This window comes from Centruroides sculpturatus, unplaced genomic scaffold (genome assembly GCF_000671375.1).
Source record: "Centruroides sculpturatus isolate CEXI.00-Female unplaced genomic scaffold, Cexi_2.0 scaffold39, whole genome shotgun sequence".
Classification (NCBI taxonomy): Eukaryota; Metazoa; Arthropoda; class Arachnida; order Scorpiones; family Buthidae; genus Centruroides; species Centruroides sculpturatus.
The window spans coordinates 633,652-649,157 of NW_019384314.1; the positions used below are offsets into that span (position 1 = coordinate 633,652).

The window sequence follows — 15,506 nt, forward strand, 5'->3', positions numbered from 1 at the left end:
TGATTTTTATTGTTGCATTAATTGTAACATAATAAAAGATCAATAATTTAACAAATTCTAATTCATAATTTATGAAGGCAAACTTCAAATATGAAATCTAACATTACTTTTTGAACTGATGGCACATTTCTAAATATTAATTAAAAATAATAATAAGTATATACATTGAAAATATATTTGATATTTGAATCTTTAGCAGAAATCACTGATAACTTTTGTGTTTCAGTGATTTCTGGTAAAAGTAACCTTTCAAAATACAGCAATCTTATTTAAAATTTTGATAACTTCTAATCAATTTTTTTTAATTTTATGTTTAGAAATTAAACTGTAATATTTGCTATTTTTTACATAAATAAATTTGACTAAACAAACAAAATCCAAATTCATAATATCCTCTCTATTTTCCTTAATGATATTTGTAGTTTCTAACTTTCAGAAATATTATATTCTGTATCATTTTTGAACATATGATTAAAATTAATAAATGTAAATATTTTTGATAAAATAAAAACATGCTTCAGAAAACAAATAAACTATGAGTTATTGATGATAGAATTGCAAATTCCATCAAGAAAAGGAAAATAAAAACATCTTAACAAAACAGAATGGTAGAAAGAAATGTAAAAAGTAGATATTCTTAATTAGTTTTTAAAACTATCAAAACAAAATTATAATAATATGATTCTCATTGGCAATTTTTTAATTAATTAATTAAGTTAACATCAAAAAATCTGATCCTTATTCATCCTATCATATTTTTGATAATAGACAAAATAATCTTGTACTGTACAGTAGTCACAACTGAACTTAGACCAGTTAACAGGTCATCCAATAAATAAGTTTTAAAAAAAAGTAGCTTTGATTCATTGTATGAATGTTTTACATAATTTAAAACAAATATACAGTAATTATTCTTTATTTTTGCTAAATATCAACTTGATATCTTGCAAGTTTAACAAGACTGAGCCAGTCAAACTTGAGTCCCAGGCACCAAAAAACATAGACCACTGCATCAGCCCCATCAATGAACATAGTTTAATATTTTGTTCATCACCTTTGTGGCCAAAACACCTTCCATACATTTCAGCATGCTGTTGACTAGGTGTTCACATTTGTCTGCCATTATAGAATTCCAGGTATTCCAGATGGAAGCTTTTAGTCCTTCAACTGTCCAAGAGCGTGTTTTTCGCAGACATCTCTTCATAATGTTCCATACATTCTCAATTGGTGAAAGATCTGGGCTGTTGGATGGCCAAGGAAGAACTTCTATTTCTTTTCTGCAAGCCACTGTTTTGTTTTTCTGCTTGTATGACATTTGGTCCCATCCTGCTGGAAAATGCAGGTTCTATTTGGATATAGCTTTGTTATAGATGGAAGTAAATACTGTTGTAAAATGTTACTATATTGCTCTGAAGCAAATGTTCCATCAACAAATCTCAACTGACACACACCACTGGCACTCATACATCCCCAAACCATGAAGCTGGCAGGAAACTTCCCTGAGCAATATAACAACAATGGCTCATTAGCTTGACTGACAGATTGAATGACACATTTGCTTTGTCTGTTGCTGATAATTCAAAGTTTGATTTATCAGACCACAGAATTTCTTGCCAATTTTGTTGAGACCAGAAAAAATGTTCTTTGGTTCACTGTATCCATTTCTTCTTTTGATGTGCTGTTAGCAAAGGTTTTTCACGTGTTGCATAGAACTGGAAATGCATTTCTTGCAGTCTCCTGCATGTTGTCGAAACAGATACATTCTTTCATTGTATTCCATATTATAGTTACATTCCATATCTGTGGCATGGTGGTTGTGTTTTACGATTCTTTTAAAAATCCTATCATCAACTTTTGAAGTTTTTTGCTGATGTCCAGCAGCTTTATTAGGTATAACATGGCTGTGGTTAGTGTAATAAACAATAATCTGGTGCACTGTTGTCTTGCTTAGCATTAGCTCTTTTCTAATAGCTCTCTCAGACATGCCATGACTTTGTTTAGCAATGGTAGCATTCCTTAAATCTTCTGAAACAGCTTTTCTGCTGGTAATTGTAGACAAAATGCAAAAGTTTATAAATAAAACTAAAAAAGCATCTTATATTATTCACAGAATTACTGCAGGCTAAAGAGTAACTAAAATAATCAATTGTTTCAGAAATACTGCAATTGCAACATTATTTAAATGCAAATTATCGGCTGGTCTATGTTCATTGACATGTGTGATGCAGTAGTCTATGTTTTTTGATGCATGTGACTCAAGTTTGAATGGTTCAATTTTGTTAAACTTGCAAGATATCAAGTTGATATTTAGCAAAAATAAAGATTAATTACTGTATATTTGTTTTAAATTATGTAAAACATTCATTCAATGAATCAAACTACTTTTTTTAAACCTATTTATTGGATGACACGTTAACTGTGGCCTGATTTAAGTTTGGTGGTGACTACTGTATATGCCTTTCATTAAAGGAAAATGATTACATTCCCATTGTGAGACATTAGCATTTGATTATATAACAATGATCATTAAATTAACAAAAATATTTTTACTAATATTGATACAATATGAATACAAGGTGTCACAAAAATCCTTGTAAACTCTGAAAACAGTTTTAGATTTTGTAACATTTAAACATCTTAGGCTTTTAAACTTACAGAATTACTACTCAAAAGCTTAATTAATGAAGTTCTTTATGCATTAGTTTTATAAGTTTAAACTCATAATTTCTTTTTATTTTAAATTTATTTACCAGCTGAAAATGACAGATGCCTGTGATATGGACTTTTTTGTGGAGCCACGTTAAAAGTTATGCATTCATGAAAGCTCAATTGTTTTGGATAATCTTCAGAAGTGGTCCATACAGTCATTCAGAAGCAGTTGATAAATGATTTCACAGCCTGAAAATTGGCTTGAACAGCATATCACATGATGATTGTTAAGTCAAAGTTTAAAAATAAATTTTTACTGCATAAAAAAAACTATGTTAATTAAGATTTCAATGATAGACTAGAGCAAACAAAATCACAAGAATTGAATGTAGGCATAAATGAAGCATTTTTGTCCCACTCCACCATTCACATGCTATTGAGGTAACAAGCCAGGGTGTTATTTAAACCATTTTCCAGAGGTAAATGGTTTAAATAACATGGTGATGTGGGACTGCCTCTGGCAAGTGGTTAGATATTTGCAGAACTTGTAGAACAGAATACAGTTGGAAATCTGAAGCTGAAATAAAATAAATTGAAAAATTTTATGCATATATATGACTCCAACAATAATCTTTCAGACACTTGTTTTTTGCTATAGTCTATTTTATATGGAGCTGTGAATATTAAAACAGATTTTACAATTTTAATGGTGTTTATATAGTTATAGTTCAAAATATTTATACATCTTGGATGATTAAATTTACACAACTAAAAAAGTATATTGAATTACTAAAGTTTATGTCTGCACAAGAACATTTGGAATATCAACACTTTGAACAGTCAATATTTTTCAAATAATTTATAAGATTACCTCTTTAATGGAATTATTTTGATGAGAATCAGTCTTTTTTGAAACAACTTGGTCTAATGAATAGAGTGGCATTTTTACAATGTTTTCTATGTGATGATGCCTTTTAATTTTTTTAGTATTAAATTCTTCTTCAGAAAGACTATCTAAAGTCATATCATTTCTGAAATAAATAGAAACATTATCAATTAATACTGTATAATAAAAAGTTTCTTGCCTGTATTATTTAATTACAAGTAACTACTTAGTTACTATGACTAATGAACAGGATTATTACACTCCAGCCTATTTAATTAACTTAAGCAAAATGCATTTCGGCCTTACTGGTCTTCATCAATTGAATGACATACAAGAAACAGAATATATGATGACACTTGCCAACATTACAATATGCGTTAACAGTACAATTATTACAAATTACATACACATTATTAATAGGATTATAAATTATCACTAGGACAGTAACACCACAATACTAAACAAGTTCAGTAAAAACCTTGTGAATAGTCCTGTCTTCTTTATGGTTGTGGTAATTTTCTATTCTTTTGTCTCCACCAGATCTGTTGGATATGCTGGTTCAATTTCCTTTTCTTGATTTTTATTTTCATTTGGAATTACAGTAGAGCATCGATTATCCGAAACAATTTGGAACTGGGGTTGTTCTGATAACTTGATCATTTACAAAAAAATATATTAAACACAAAACTGTATTGTATATAATTTGTATTACACGTCTTACAAATACATACCTTATATAATGTAATACATTAAATTATGCCTACAGTTCAGTTTGGCAGGGAGGGGAAGAGTGATGCAATGCCACACCCCTAGCAGAAATTTGATTTTGCTGACTGGAACGCTTTTGGTTAACTGATGTTTTGGTTGATCGGTATTCAAATAATCGATGTTCTACTGTATTTTTTGGCACATTTTTCATTATGATTATGGATGATCCTATACATGTTTTGGTTTTGATTTACAGATTCACACAGTTGGTTTAATCAGCACTTCAAATACAATAATACTACATGATGTGTTTAAAGTTTCTACCACTAGTTTTACTGCTTGTTTCTATTTGGTTAACACAAAACATCTGCTGTTAGCTAACAACCACATGTGAATCATATACGTTTATAGGAAAGAGTTACATGATTATGGAATACATAACAATTAAGCAGAATTAATCTTTTATGTTTAACAAGTCATACCATGTATGATTTATTTCCTACCCATTAATATCATTAATCTTGTTACTATATGTAAATCAAAACCAAAATGTATAGAATCATCCATAATCATAATGAAAAATGTGCCCAAAAATAAAATGAAAATAAAAATCAAGAAAAGGAAATTGAACCAGCATATCCAACAAATGTGGTAGTCAGAAGAATAAAAAATTATCATAACCATAAAGAAGACAGGATTATTTGCAAGGTTTTTACTAGACTTTTAGTATTGTTGTGTTACTGCCCTAGTGATAATTTATAATCCTATTAATAATGTGTATGTAATTTGTAATAATTGTACTATTAACACATATTGTAATGTTGGCAAGTGTCATCATATATTCTGTTTCTTGTATGTCATCAAATTGATAAGGGCCAACAAGGTCAAAATGCATTTTGATAAAGTTAATTAAATAGGCTGGATGTGTAATAAATCTATTCATTAATCATAGTAACTAGGTAGTTTTTTTTTGTAATTATCAATTAATTTTACTAAGTGGATATTAGATTCATTTAACCTGTGATCACATGCAATAGTAACAATTTTCTACACCTACTAGCTTCTTTGTGAGCATTTTTCATCAAATTGACTTATTTAGCTGTGCTTCCATGATATTCTCATGCTAAATGTTATCAATCTACTAGGTAAAAATTTTGGATAAGACATTTCTTATCACAGGGACCCAAAAAAACTACTGCAGAAAATTGTTAGCTTATGCATTCAGTCACATAAATTTTTCTTTATTGTCATATTATTGCATAAATTTTCTGCTCTGACTTTACAGAGGTCTTACACAATTGTTACAAGAGGTAATCATGATGTCATGGATGTTTGTCAGTTCTGCATGACATAATGACATGGAAATTGGTAACTTGCTATAACTTTGAACACTTCAGACAATATTTTCTTCTTCCAATCAATTATATATATATATATGCTTACTGCTTACTCTGTAGAGTCCACCAAATGTATCATGTATATTTATGGGAGTACTCACTCATCAAAGATTTAATGTATTAATTATTTATTTAAATAAAAAAATTAAAAAATTTTTTCCCCTTCCCACTAAATCTCAACAATTAAAGAACACTCTGTGGCAAGAAATTCAGTGGTAAAAAAACTTTTTCAATTAAAACTCTTGTAAGCAATTTTTATGTATTATTCAAGCTGTTTTGTAACTTTTATTTCTTAATACACTTAACTACTTAACTTTAAACTAAAATTTGAATTAGTCAAATAGTTTAAAATTAAGTAAGTATATTATAATATATAGTTAAAAAGTAAATACCTAAGACTTGCTGATGAGCTATTAATAGTAGCACTTTTTGCTTTGGTACCTCTAGAGCTACTTCTCAGTAAAGATGATTGCTTCTTTGGGCATTGTAGTAACATCACTAATTCAGCCAATGTTTTTGGTTTCAAACCTAAAATATATTAAATATTCAATACAACTTACGAAATATGTTTAAATTACTTTTACTATAGTCAAATGCTATAAATAAATTTGGAAACAAATTTTGTCAATAAATTCAAGAAGAAAAAAAAATACTGATATGTGTATTTACCAATAAAAATTGTTAATTAAGAGATTTCAATTATTATTATTTATCAAAATAAATAGTTACAACGATGCATTAAATAAACATTTAATAAATGACAGAAATAAAAAAAACTACTAAATAAAATCCTTTCACTGTTATTCTCAGCAATAGCAATCATTTTTCAATTCTATTAAAAAATTATTTATTTTCATAATAAAAATTTCAAAAAATTATATATAATTTGTTTTATTTCACTTATATTTTATGAATTAATTTAATATCACAAAATAAAAATCTTAATTAACAAAAATGCAGTTTATGACAAAGAAACTGAAAAGAATAACTAATTTATTCACATAATCAAATGTTAGAGAATTCCTATATCTATACTTAAAGCTAAAGCAAATGAAATTAACATATTTTAAATAATTTTTCTTGCCTTTTGTTAGTGCTGTATCTTGACTAACAGGAAGAGAATTCCCAATATTGATACTCATTCTTAATAATTCTAACATTTTTCTGCGTTCTGTCAATTCTTCATAAACTCTTAAAATTGAATCTTTCGCTTTATGTTCTTTCCATTCACTTGGGATATCATTATCGGTCAGAAATTTCTCACATTTTCTTTTTGATATAATTTTTCTCACTGCTCTTTTCCATCTTTCTTTTGGATTTATTTTTTCTTCAGGTGATGTTACAAACATTGTTAATGATGATATAGGATTATAACGTAAACGATGACCATAGATAACACTTTTGTCAATATATTCTATGGAGGGTCTTCTACTTTCAGGAACAAATTCATCAACTGGAGGACCTAGCATACAAATGAATTTTTTTTAAATTTTAATTTATTATTAGAAAATATTAAAAATAACTTTTTACATCATATTAATGTGTCATTTCTATTTTATTTTCTGTATATGATATATGAGAAGATTGTAAATGAAATAATAAATCTGAAATTAAACTAAATTATTCATCAGTACAGCATAATAAAGATGAAAATAATTGTTAATAAGCAAATAAAATTTTTATTACAAAAATTTATTGATCATAAGTAATGACTATGTCACAGATAAGAATCCTACAAGAATCAGACCAAGAGACCTTCTGTGGCTTCTACTGCTGCTTAATAAAATACAAAATGGCAAAAGTTTAATTTCGCTGTTATGAATTTTTAGTTATAAAAAATTTCTTTTAAAGTAAATATTTCTATTTAACTATAAAATATGTATATGTTTTGTACACGAAAGATAAATGTACAGGGATGCAAACTTCTAATTCAGTAAGGTCTCTTTCTCTGGATTAGATAATATTGAAGTTTAAAATTCTCTTTGAATGATTCATATTGATGACCTGAAAAATCTTTTGTGTTTATTTTGCATTCATAAAAATAAAAATTCGAGAAAACTTTACTTACTACTTTGACTCATTAATTCATTTTCCATATTAATATCTTTTTCAATTTGATTTAAAATATCATGCTGAAAAAAAATTATTCCAATTTATTAAATGCTATACTTGTTATTTTAATTAATAAAATTAATAATTATAAATAACATGTTATATAGAATTATTTACGTAATATTAATAATATTAAAAGACTTTTTGAAATATGTTACAATAATAATTTAAAAGTTAGATTAATATTGATTTATTACATTCAAAAATGAGAGAAATGTAGACAAAAGTAAAAATTATACTTATACTTAACTGACATAAAGAGAAATAAAGCAAAATTATCATGTTTTTCATATGTTTACATTAAAGGAAATGCATGGAATTGTATAAAAAAACTTTATTTTTTTATATGTATTTTATTTTTTATTATTTTATCCTTGTACAGTACATCTGTTTGGATTTACTAATGCAAATATCATGAAATCAAACTTTAAATGATAAATGTAACAAAGTTTAAACCAATACAGAGATAAAACTGTTAAGAAATGAAAAATTATGTCAAGAATATATATACATATATTAATTTCAAAATTAAGCTATTTAAAATTATTATCTTCAAATTGATTCAATGGTATGTAGACAATACATCCTAGTGAAACAACTTTTACAAAGAAATTTTATATACAAGAAAATAAAAAACTATTTAACAAAAATATATCATTATCACCAAATTAATAAAAATGGAAATCAATTTTGATGAATTATAACAAATAAAATTTACTTCAATTCATCAAATCTGCCAGTAAAAATTTAAGTCTTTACATTACATATAACATTCTAACTATATTTTTTGTTTATTTTATTTTATCTAAGTTTAATCCAAAAGTTTTAATTGTTAAATTATAAACTATTGAAACTTTTGAGTTGCAGAGCAATACAGATTATAATTAATTATATTTTAATAAATTTCTGATTTGTTTTAATTGAATGTTTATAAAGCATTATTAAAAAAAAAAAAATTGAAAAATAATGACATATCAGTATTTCCCAATCAAAGTATGTATAACCATAGTGTGTCATGAGCTATGCAGGACATTTGGTTCACCATGGTCAACATTTATTTTACTTAAAAAAAAAATATATATATATATATATTTTATCTATATATATATATGAAACAAATGATGTATGGCAATAGAAATTTTGTTGGAGTAAGAATTATCCTACTTATTTTTATTTTTTAGAAATACTTATGAACTTACATTAATGTTAAAATTTCCAGACCTTAGATTATCATGAATATAATTTTGGTATAGGAATATGCAAGGTCTTACTAGTTATTCTAAGGATATGTCTGCCAAGAAGGCTGTGAAATGCCAATTTATATTCTCATTATTTGCATCTAATTATGAAGAGTTCTCAGTGCTATAGTTTTTATCATACTCTAATTTTTCTTTGCATTTTAAAGCAATTTTCAATATGCTTGTATAACATGAAGATAAGATTATTAATTTCTAATAATTCCAGAAAAAAATCTAAAATTTTCAAAGTAAAATTACAAGTTATCTTCCATTATTTTTTAAATTGATGAAAATTAACTTGCAGTGCACACAAATTTGAAAAATTCTTCAATCATCATATTTTTTGTCATAAAAAAGCTTTGAAGTGAAGAATTTAATTCAAATGAATGTAATGTAAAAACAGAATTGAAGATAAATAAATCTAAACAAAGAAATAAGAATAAACAAATTAATTCATTTCTCTTACTTCAAGACTTTTGATAAGAAAATTATTATTATTTATTAAATTAAATTAAAATAAGTATTATATGAAGGTGTATTAGAAAGTTTTAACCTTTTTAATTTTAAATGAAACTNAAATATATATGTTAATTAGCTTTTAAATTCCATATACAATTGCCAAATATATATTTTGAGTTATTTAAATTGTACATACAACATTGAAAATATATTTGATATTTGAATCTTTAGCAGAAATCACTGATAACTTTTGTGTTTCAGTGATTTCTGGTAAAAGTAACCTTTCAAAATACAGCAATCTTATTTAAAATTTTGATAACTTCTAATCAATTTTTTTTAATTTTATGTTTAGAAATTAAACTGTAATATTTGCTATTTTTTACATAAATAAATTTGACTAAACAAACAAAATCCAAATTCATAATATCCTCTCTATTTTCCTTAATGATATTTGTAGTTTCTAACTTTCAGAAATATTATATTCTGTATCATTTTTGAACATATGATTAAAATTAATAAATGTAAATATTTTTGATAAAATAAAAACATGCTTCAGAAAACAAATAAACTATGAGTTATTGATGATAGAATTGCAAATTCCATCAAGAAAAGGAAAATAAAAACATCTTAACAAAACAGAATGGTAGAAAGAAATGTAAAAAGTAGATATTCTTAATTAGTTTTTAAAACTATCAAAACAAAATTATAATAATATGATTCTCATTGGCAATTTTTTAATTAATTAATTAAGTTAACATCAAAAAATCTGATCCTTATTCATCCTATCATATTTTTGATAATAGACAAAATAATCTTGTACTGTACAGTAGTCACAACTGAACTTAGACCAGTTAACAGGTCATCCAATAAATAAGTTTTAAAAAAAAGTAGCTTTGATTCATTGTATGAATGTTTTACATAATTTAAAACAAATATACAGTAATTATTCTTTATTTTTGCTAAATATCAACTTGATATCTTGCAAGTTTAACAAGACTGAGCCAGTCAAACTTGAGTCCCAGGCACCAAAAAACATAGACCACTGCATCAGCCCCATCAATGAACATAGTTTAATATTTTGTTCATCACCTTTGTGGCCAAAACACCTTCCATACATTTCAGCATGCTGTTGACTAGGTGTTCACATTTGTCTGCCATTATAGAATTCCAGGTATTCCAGATGGAAGCTTTTAGTCCTTCAACTGTCCAAGAGCGTGTTTTTCGCAGACATCTCTTCATAATGTTCCATACATTCTCAATTGGTGAAAGATCTGGGCTGTTGGATGGCCAAGGAAGAACTTCTATTTCTTTTCTGCAAGCCACTGTTTTGTTTTTCTGCTTGTATGACATTTGGTCCCATCCTGCTGGAAAATGCAGGTTCTATTTGGATATAGCTTTGTTATAGATGGAAGTAAATACTGTTGTAAAATGTTACTATATTGCTCTGAAGCAAATGTTCCATCAACAAATCTCAACTGACACACACCACTGGCACTCATACATCCCCAAACCATGAAGCTGGCAGGAAACTTCCCTGAGCAATATAACAACAATGGCTCATTAGCTTGACTGACAGATTGAATGACACATTTGCTTTGTCTGTTGCTGATAATTCAAAGTTTGATTTATCAGACCACAGAATTTCTTGCCAATTTTGTTGAGACCAGAAAAAATGTTCTTTGGTTCACTGTATCCATTTCTTCTTTTGATGTGCTGTTAGCAAAGGTTTTTCACGTGTTGCATAGAACTGGAAATGCATTTCTTGCAGTCTCCTGCATGTTGTCGAAACAGATACATTCTTTCATTGTATTCCATATTATAGTTACATTCCATATCTGTGGCATGGTGGTTGTGTTTTACGATTCTTTTAAAAATCCTATCATCAACTTTTGAAGTTTTTTGCTGATGTCCAGCAGCTTTATTAGGTATAACATGGCTGTGGTTAGTGTAATAAACAATAATCTGGTGCACTGTTGTCTTGCTTAGCATTAGCTCTTTTCTAATAGCTCTCTCAGACATGCCATGACTTTGTTTAGCAATGGTAGCATTCCTTAAATCTTCTGAAACAGCTTTTCTGCTGGTAATTGTAGACAAAATGCAAAAGTTTATAAATAAAACTAAAAAAGCATCTTATATTATTCACAGAATTACTGCAGGCTAAAGAGTAACTAAAATAATCAATTGTTTCAGAAATACTACTGCAATTGCAACATTATTTAAATGCAAATTATTGGCTGGTCTATGTTCATTGACATGTGTGATGCAGTAGTCTATGTTTTTTGATGCATGTGACTCAAGTTTGAATGGTTCAATTTTGTTAAACTTGCAAGATATCAAGTTGATATTTAGCAAAAATAAAGATTAATTACTGTATATTTGTTTTAAATTATGTAAAACATTCATTCAATGAATCAAACTACTTTTTTTAAACCTATTTATTGGATGACACGTTAACTGTGGCCTGATTTAAGTTTGGTGGTGACTACTGTATATGCCTTTCATTAAAGGAAAATGATTACATTCCCATTGTGAGACATTAGCATTTGATTATATAACAATGATCATTAAATTAACAAAAATATTTTTACTAATATTGATACAATATGAATACAAGGTGTCACAAAAATCCTTGTAAACTCTGAAAACAGTTTTAGATTTTGTAACATTTAAACATCTTAGGCTTTTAAACTTACAGAATTACTACTCAAAAGCTTAATTAATGAAGTTCTTTATGCATTAGTTTTATAAGTTTAAACTCATAATTTCTTTTTATTTTAAATTTATTTACCAGCTGAAAATGACAGATGCCTGTGATATGGACTTTTTTGTGGAGCCACGTTAAAAGTTATGCATTCATGAAAGCTCAATTGTTTTGGATAATCTTCAGAAGTGGTCCATACAGTCATTCAGAAGCAGTTGATAAATGATTTCACAGCCTGAAAATTGGCTTGAACAGCATATCACATGATGATTGTTAAGTCAAAGTTTAAAAATAAATTTTTACTGCATAAAAAAAACTATGTTAATTAAGATTTCAATGATAGACTAGAGCAAACAAAATCACAAGAATTGAATGTAGGCATAAATGAAGCATTTTTGTCCCACTCCACCATTCACATGCTATTGAGGTAACAAGCCAGGGTGTTATTTAAACCATTTTCCAGAGGTAAATGGTTTAAATAACATGGTGATGTGGGACTGCCTCTGGCAAGTGGTTAGATATTTGCAGAACTTGTAGAACAGAATACAGTTGGAAATCTGAAGCTGAAATAAAATAAATTGAAAAATTTTATGCATATATATGACTCCAACAATAATCTTTCAGACACTTGTTTTTTGCTATAGTCTATTTTATATGGAGCTGTGAATATTAAAACAGATTTTACAATTTTAATGGTGTTTATATAGTTATAGTTCAAAATATTTATACATCTTGGATGATTAAATTTACACAACTAAAAAAGTATATTGAATTACTAAAGTTTATGTCTGCACAAGAACATTTGGAATATCAACACTTTGAACAGTCAATATTTTTCAAATAATTTATAAGATTACCTCTTTAATGGAATTATTTTGATGAGAATCAGTCTTTTTTGAAACAACTTGGTCTAATGAATAGAGTGGCATTTTTACAATGTTTTCTATGTGATGATGCCTTTTAATTTTTTTAGTATTAAATTCTTCTTCAGAAAGACTATCTAAAGTCATATCATTTCTGAAATAAATAGAAACATTATCAATTAATACTGTATAATAAAAAGTTTCTTGCCTGTATTATTTAATTACAAGTAACTACTTAGTTACTATGACTAATGAACAGGATTATTACACTCCAGCCTATTTAATTAACTTAAGCAAAATGCATTTCGGCCTTACTGGTCTTCATCAATTGAATGACATACAAGAAACAGAATATATGATGACACTTGCCAACATTACAATATGCGTTAACAGTACAATTATTACAAATTACATACACATTATTAATAGGATTATAAATTATCACTAGGACAGTAACACCACAATACTAAACAAGTTCAGTAAAAACCTTGTGAATAGTCCTGTCTTCTTTATGGTTGTGGTAATTTTCTATTCTTTTGTCTCCACCAGATCTGTTGGATATGCTGGTTCAATTTCCTTTTCTTGATTTTTATTTTCATTTGGAATTACAGTAGAGCATCGATTATCCGAAACAATTTGGAACTGGGGTTGTTCTGATAACTTGATCATTTACAAAAAAATATATTAAACACAAAACTGTATTGTATATAATTTGTATTACACGTCTTACAAATACATACCTTATATAATGTAATACATTAAATTATGCCTACAGTTCAGTTTGGCAGGGAGGGGAAGAGTGATGCAATGCCACACCCCTAGCAGAAATTTGATTTTGCTGACTGGAACGCTTTTGGTTAACTGATGTTTTGGTTGATCGGTATTCAAATAATCGATGTTCTACTGTATTTTTTGGCACATTTTTCATTATGATTATGGATGATCCTATACATGTTTTGGTTTTGATTTACAGATTCACACAGTTGGTTTAATCAGCACTTCAAATACAATAATACTACATGATGTGTTTAAAGTTTCTACCACTAGTTTTACTGCTTGTTTCTATTTGGTTAACACAAAACATCTGCTGTTAGCTAACAACCACATGTGAATCATATACGTTTATAGGAAAGAGTTACATGATTATGGAATACATAACAATTAAGCAGAATTAATCTTTTATGTTTAACAAGTCATACCATGTATGATTTATTTCCTACCCATTAATATCATTAATCTTGTTACTATATGTAAATCAAAACCAAAATGTATAGAATCATCCATAATCATAATGAAAAATGTGCCCAAAAATAAAATGAAAATAAAAATCAAGAAAAGGAAATTGAACCAGCATATCCAACAAATGTGGTAGTCAGAAGAATAAAAAATTATCATAACCATAAAGAAGACAGGATTATTTGCAAGGTTTTTACTGGACTTTTAGTATTGTTGTGTTACTGCCCTAGTGATAATTTATAATCCTATTAATAATGTGTATGTAATTTGTAATAATTGTACTATTAACACATATTGTAATGTTGGCAAGTGTCATCATATATTCTGTTTCTTGTATGTCATCAAATTGATAAGGGCCAACAAGGTCAAAATGCATTTTGATAAAGTTAATTAAATAGGCTGGATGTGTAATAAATCTATTCATTAATCATAGTAACTAGGTAGTTTTTTTTTGTAATTATCAATTAATTTTACTAAGTGGATATTAGATTCATTTAACCTGTGATCACATGCAATAGTAACAATTTTCTACACCTACTAGCTTCTTTGTGAGCATTTTTCATCAAATTGACTTATTTAGCTGTGCTTCCATGATATTCTCATGCTAAATGTTATCAATCTACTAGGTAAAAATTTTGGATAAGACATTTCTTATCACAGGGACCCAAAAAAACTACTGCAGAAAATTGTTAGCTTATGCATTCAGTCACATAAATTTTTCTTTATTGTCATATTATTGCATAAATTTTCTGCTCTGACTTTACAGAGGTCTTACACAATTGTTACAAGAGGTAATCATGATGTCATGGATGTTTGTCAGTTCTGCATGACATAATGACATGGAAATTGGTAACTTGCTATAACTTTGAACACTTCAGACAATATTTTCTTCTTCCAATCAATTATATATATATATATGCTTACTGCTTACTCTGTAGAGTCCACCAAATGTATCATGTATATTTATGGGAGTACTCACTCATCAAAGATTTAATGTATTAATTATTTATTTAAATAAAAAAATTAAAAAATTTTTTCCCCTTCCCACTAAATCTCAACAATTAAAGAACACTCTGCGGCAAGAAATTCAGTGGTAAAAAAACTTTTTCAATTAAAACTCTTGTAAGCAATTTTTATGTATTATTATCAGTCTTTTTTGAAACAACTTGGTCTAATGAATAGAGTGGCATTTTTACAATGTTTTCTATGTGATGATGCCTTTTAATTTTTTTAGTATTAAATTCTTCTTCAGATAAG

General features: G+C 27.3%; 1 protein-coding gene across 3 annotated transcripts in view; it reads right to left on the minus strand.

The window, feature by feature from the left end:
- LOC111622955 (tyrosine-protein phosphatase non-receptor type 13-like) overlaps positions 1–15,506 on the minus strand; it is a 126,248-nt gene that overhangs the window by 74,105 nt on the left and 36,637 nt on the right. For all 3 annotated transcript variants that reach the window (XM_023365434.1, XM_023365441.1, XM_023365428.1), the window contains 4 exons: positions 7,709–7,772; positions 6,725–7,102; positions 6,033–6,168; positions 3,521–3,680 (listed from right to left, as the gene is read on the minus strand). In XM_023365434.1, coding sequence (XP_023221202.1) covers positions 3,521–3,680; positions 6,033–6,168; positions 6,725–7,102; positions 7,709–7,772 — 738 coding nt within the window. The remainder of the gene's footprint in view (positions 1–3,520; positions 3,681–6,032; positions 6,169–6,724; positions 7,103–7,708; positions 7,773–15,506) is intronic.